This window comes from Stegastes partitus, unplaced genomic scaffold (assembly GCF_000690725.1).
Source record: "Stegastes partitus isolate 25-593 unplaced genomic scaffold, Stegastes_partitus-1.0.2 Scaffold1271, whole genome shotgun sequence".
Taxonomy (NCBI): Eukaryota; Metazoa; Chordata; class Actinopteri; family Pomacentridae; genus Stegastes; species Stegastes partitus.
The window spans coordinates 83737-89319 of NW_007579002.1; the positions used below are offsets into that span (position 1 = coordinate 83737).

The window sequence follows — 5583 nt, forward strand, 5'->3', positions numbered from 1 at the left end:
TGGTTTTGGGTGGACCCCTTTAAACTGGATAAGTTTCATTGAAGTCGGTGAGATGGCTTGTGCCACCCCCGCCTGGTCCTATGGATGCGCTCTTAAAAGCAGTAACATCTGAATGCGAGGCTGTTGGAACTAAAAGAAATGTGAATGAATGAGTTATTTCCAGCTTCTTGTAGCTGTATGTACATCAGGGTTGTCAAAAATATCGATACCTCGATACTGAATCGATTCTAAAGCTGGCATCGAGCGGCGATATTCAGTTCCCGTGGTATCGATACCTTTCCGTCTCTCGCGGCCTCCTGCAGACCAAAACCTGTTCCAACATGTTCCCTCCAGAGCCCAGGGTGCTGCTGGGGACGGCAGCCCGACAGAAACCAACCGGAGACGACGCCGCTGCTTGGAAGGAAACAGCGCTGTCCGACCAGAGCAGGAAAAGCTCCGGTAACGAAAATGGCAACAGCGAGTTCAGTGCCGGTTTTAGCTGAAAATAAACGAGGCAAAAGTACAGTCTGGAAGTGCTTCGGGTTCATGACCAACGAGTCGGGAGAGGCGACCAATTCTGACCGGCCCGTATGTAAGCAGCGCTTCAAGGCGAAGCCACGGAGTCGAGCAGCACGACCAGTTTGGCGAAACATCTGAAAGACAGACACCCCGAACTCTACGAGCAAATGAAACAGGTTTGTAAATCATATAAATAGTGTGCTACTAACATACGTCCGGTTGCACCAACAAATTAATGCTTATTTATTTTAAAAAATAAATTTAAAAATCTCCGTTAGCATTAAGCTAAAGCTAACGGCTTGCTGCTGTGGACGTGTATATATATTGACGCCCATAGCGGCTCTGTTAGCGTGTTTTCCTCCATCGTACATGTAAATCGTGTGTTCTTATCACCACTGTGAGGCTTTTAGCAAGCACACGGAGAAACGTCCAATCACACTCCCTGCTGTGATCAATGGTCTCATCCCACATGAAATGTAAAAGTTGACTTCCATCACAAACGCACTGAACATTTACTACATGAGCTCATGTTACACCAGGATAAAAGCTGAATAAGCTTACAGTGTTGGTGCAATCAGGGGTTTTCATTTAATGTGACATCATGATTTGTTATTTTGAACAAATTATTTATTTTTCTTCTAGTGCCAAACTGAAACTGAAGACGACCAACCGTCAACAAGCAGAAAGCAATCATTCCAGCCTACCTTACCTACTTTATTTAATCAGCAACAGAAATATGGGCCCAACTCAGCAGAGCCACAAAAACTGACCAGCCTTGTTGCAGAGTACGTATGTGTGGATCAAGTACCCATCTAGTCCACTGAAAAGCCTGGTTTCCATGTACAGTGGAAGCCCTGCTCCGTACAGCAGCGTCACAGAAGTCCCAATGAGGCAGTTTGAAGGAAACCCTTCTACTGATGCACCACCGCCCCGTGGACCAGTAGAGCATCAGAATCGTTTATGACTCTGCAGTTAATAACTGCATCCTGGGAAATGATGAGCTGGTGTTTGAGCTGTGTGACGCAAAAATCGTGGGGGGGGGGCGGAGCCATAGGAGCAGCGATTGGTCAGACGGATTGAGAGGCGGGNACACAGCGGCTAAGGCTACCACAGTAGCTAACACTACACACAGCAGCTAATGCTAAACACAGCACCTAAAGCTACACAGAACAGCTAACACTAAACACAGCAGCTGGTACTAAATACAACATGAACTAAAAAGCTAACCCTAACCCAACAGGTAACAGGTGAGTCATACTGACCAGGTGAGGCACTGCGACGTCCAGTAAACTACCCTCCAGAACACCGGCAGGATACGGTCGGGGATGTAGCTCCATGGTTTGTAGCAGGAAGTGACATCACTGAGGAAGAAACACAAGACTTACTGACTCCACCTGTACCGTGATACCGTGTGCTGACTCCACCTGTACTGTGATACCATGTGCTGACCTTTTGGTGGGCGTGGCCGAGGAGTTTGCTGCCGTGTGATTGGCTGGCAGAGGGCTGACGGTTGAAACAGGATCGGGGTCCTTGTGTTCGATCCTGCACTGGTTGTAGATGGTCTGAGAGGAGCAGAGAGAAAGTTCACGTCTCTGAAGACACGTTTGTAGCTTCTTACAGTCGCATGCCTTAGATGTTGTTGGAAAAAGAACAACGAAGTTATTGAGTGATGAGCACATGAGGGGCTGACTGAGGTGTTGGTGGAGACGCTCTGCTGTGTGATTTCCTGAATATCTCAGAGCAGCATCTGTCTATCAGGATGAAACTTGGCAGAGAAGCTGAATCTGAGTTCAGGTAAAAATCCTAAAAGTTTTATCCTCATCATCCACATCACGACCGATTTAATGTTTTTTAAAGGAGCAAGCTTCTGCTGAAGGCTGTTAGTGTGTTCCTCCATCAGACAGTAGATCAACAGGAAGTCCTTCAAACTGAACAAAGGCATCAAGCTTCTGATATGCAAAAGTTCAAAATGGTATTTTTAAAGCTGGCAGATACTAGCGTCATATCTTGAGATTGTTTTAATGATCTTTTTACTCAGTAATTCAGGTTTTCATTACCATTGGTTTCTGACACCTTAGAATGAGATGTTGGAAACAGGAAGTAGCTACGAACCTTTTAAGAGTGCATCCACGATAGGACCAGGCGGGGGTGGCACANCCTCTTCCTGTATCCATACACCGCACCATCCCAGGAAGAGGGACTGGACAGAGGGCGGGGCTTCTTCAGCAGCGTGGTGGCACAGAGAGGATCTCCCATGATGCTCTGCAGCCACCAGACTGTGTGGAGTGACTTGTTTTAATCAGTCTGACAAATGATTTTTTGAAATTTGTTCATAGAGAGCAGTGAAATGAAAACATTTGTTTCTAGAGAAAGTGGGCAGGCCTAAGTGTCACCCACATTTAGTTAATTATTTTATTTATTTCTGGGTCACTTTCCTGTGACTTCAGATTCCCTTTAACTATGGGTCTAGCTCACTTCCTGTTCTGTCTCCACTGTGACTGAGGCATGTTCCTGTCAGCATCTCAATCAGCTGACTGGATCTGTCCGTCTATAGTTTAGGAATCTGTCGTAGTTTGGAGTTTTATTTGTGTTTTTATTAAGGCCTGATCGGCTCTGGGGTTTGGTCAACTGTAGCTCCACATTCACTGAAATGATTTTATTGCGCAATGATTAATTTGAACTTGGAAGTAATTGAACTCTTAAACTCTGCTTGAGTAGTTTGGACTTTAATGTCAGTTATAGAAGGTGCACTTTGAATTTGATTTATCTATGACCAATTAACTTGACTGTTGAGTTGATTATCTGATCTATCAAATAATCTATGGCCAATCAATTGATTTAGTTAATGGACTGTCTTACCATGTGTGATTATACATGCATTGGTTTTATGTTGGTTACTGTTAAGTATTGATTANTAAGGCCTGATCGGCTCTGGGGTTTGGTCAGCTGTAGCTCCGCATTCACTGAAATGATTTTATTGCGCAATGATTCATTTGAACTTGGAAGTAATTGAACTCTTAAACTCTACTTGAGTAGTTTGGACTTAAATGTCAGTTATAGAAGGTGCACTTTGAATTTGATTTATCTGTGACCAATTAACTTGACTGTTGAGTTGATTATCTGATCTATCAATTAATCAATGGCCAATCAATTGATTTAGTTAATGGACTGTCTTACCGTGTGTGATTATACATGCATTGGTTTTATGTTGGTTACTGTTAAGTATTGATTACGTTATGCAAACCTTATGTGTATTTTTGACCCTTTAGGTTTTGTTCTGGATTGTCTTTTGGAGTCCATTCCACCCAGTTCACCTGGCGGCCCGATCATGGACCCGGTAGGATAAACTACCCACCTACCTACCTGGACCACCTGGTTTTGGATTACAAAGAAAAACAACATGTGAACACTTTTTCTTTTGAGGACTATATACAGGAATTACTGACAACTACTGAGTTCATCCATCCATCCATTCTCTTCCTCTTGTCCGGGTTCGGGTCGCGGGGGCAGTAGGTGGAGCAGGTCATTCCAGACCGCATCCCTGCCGCTTTGCACTCTGCTGCAAACCGCTCCAGTGAGTGCTGAAGGTCACGGTCTGATGGAGCCAACAGGACCACCTCGTCTGCAACAAGCAGAGACGAGATCCAGAGTTCCACCATCTGGACCCCCTCCTCTCCCTGATTGCGCCTTGACATCCTGTCCATGAAGACCACAAACAGGATCGGGGACAAGGGGCAGCCCTGGCGGGGTCCAACACCCACTGGGAACATGTTCGACTTACTGCACAGTATGCGGCTGCAGCTCGCACTTTGGTTGTACGGGGACCGCATGGCTCGGAGCAGCGAGCCCGGTACCCCGTACTCCCTCAGTACCCCCCCACAGAGTTCCTCGGGGGACACGGTCATAGGCCCTCTCCAGATCCACAAAGCACATGTGGACTGGCAGGTCGAACTCCCACGCCCCCCTCAGCAGCTCCGCAAGGGTAAAGAGCTGGTCCACAGGTCCACGACCAGGAAGGAATCCGCATTGCTCCTCCTGAATCCGAGGCAGGACAGTCGGCCGAAGCCTCCTTTCCAGCAGCAGAGTAAACTTTCCCGAGGAGGCTGAGAAGTGTGACACCTCCATAATTGGCACTCACTCTCCAGTCCCCCGGAGACTGAGAGGTTTTTTTTGTTTTTTTTTTTAGTTAAAAAAACTACTGAGTTATTGTGGGTAATCCATTATTTTTTTTCCTCTTTCCTGGAATGGTGTATGGGTGTACTGGTCATTCATTTTGTGAAGAACTTTCTTGTTAATACAGATTCAAACTTTACTACTGCCTCCTGTGTTCAGTCACAATCCAGGCTCCTTAGAAGAACCAGTTCTCTGTAGCTGCAGTCGGCCATCCAGCCCACAGACGTTACATAAACTTCTTAACAGCAAACTTCACATTGTGAACCCTGAAGCTGGCCGCAGGTTTGGAAAGTACATCGTCTGTTTAAAAATCACCAAAATGACTTAATTTATCATCTAGAAATTGTACAAACAGAACAAACCATCGAATCTTCAACTTTCAGACGGTCCTTGAACTTCAACAAATCTCTGCTTCATATTGAGATGTTTCAGTAAAATCTCTGTTCTACGTTTCAGTGTGTTAACCCTGACTGAGCGTAAAACATAAAAACTGGAAGAAGAATATGATTTCTACCTTCACTCTGACAAAAAGAACATTTTCCAGTTTTGAACCCACCAGCTGAGGTGCAGCGCCGGATGAACAGCTACGTAGATGAGCAGCGAGCCAAAGATCAGCAGGTAGGTTCCGTAGTAGATGGCGTTCTCGATGAGCGCCGTCTTAATCTTCCCAGTGATGGAGAATCCACCAGAGCGAGCGTAGGACTGCATGAAGGGCAGCAGCAGCCTGACGGAGTCAGAGGCATGTTAGAAATAGCAGCTAACGTCACACACAGCAGCTAATGCCCCACACAGCGGCTAACGCTACACACAGCAGCTAATGCCCCACACAGCAGCTAACGCTACACACAGCAGCTAATGCTACACACAGCGGCTAACGCTACACATAGCTGCTAACGCCACACACAGCGGCTA

The 5583-nt window shown here is 46.0% G+C and overlaps 1 protein-coding gene across 1 annotated transcript in view; it reads right to left on the reverse strand.

The window, feature by feature from the left end:
- Positions 1–5415, reverse strand: part of lmbrd2b (LMBR1 domain containing 2b) — a gene marked incomplete at its 5' end in the record, with an annotated part of 21925 nt that extends 16510 nt beyond the window's left edge. The window contains one exon of the mRNA XM_008298020.1: positions 5228–5415. Coding sequence (XP_008296242.1) covers positions 5228–5415 — 188 coding nt within the window. The remainder of the gene's footprint in view (positions 1–5227) is intronic.
- Positions 5416–5583: the final 168 nt, after the last annotated feature.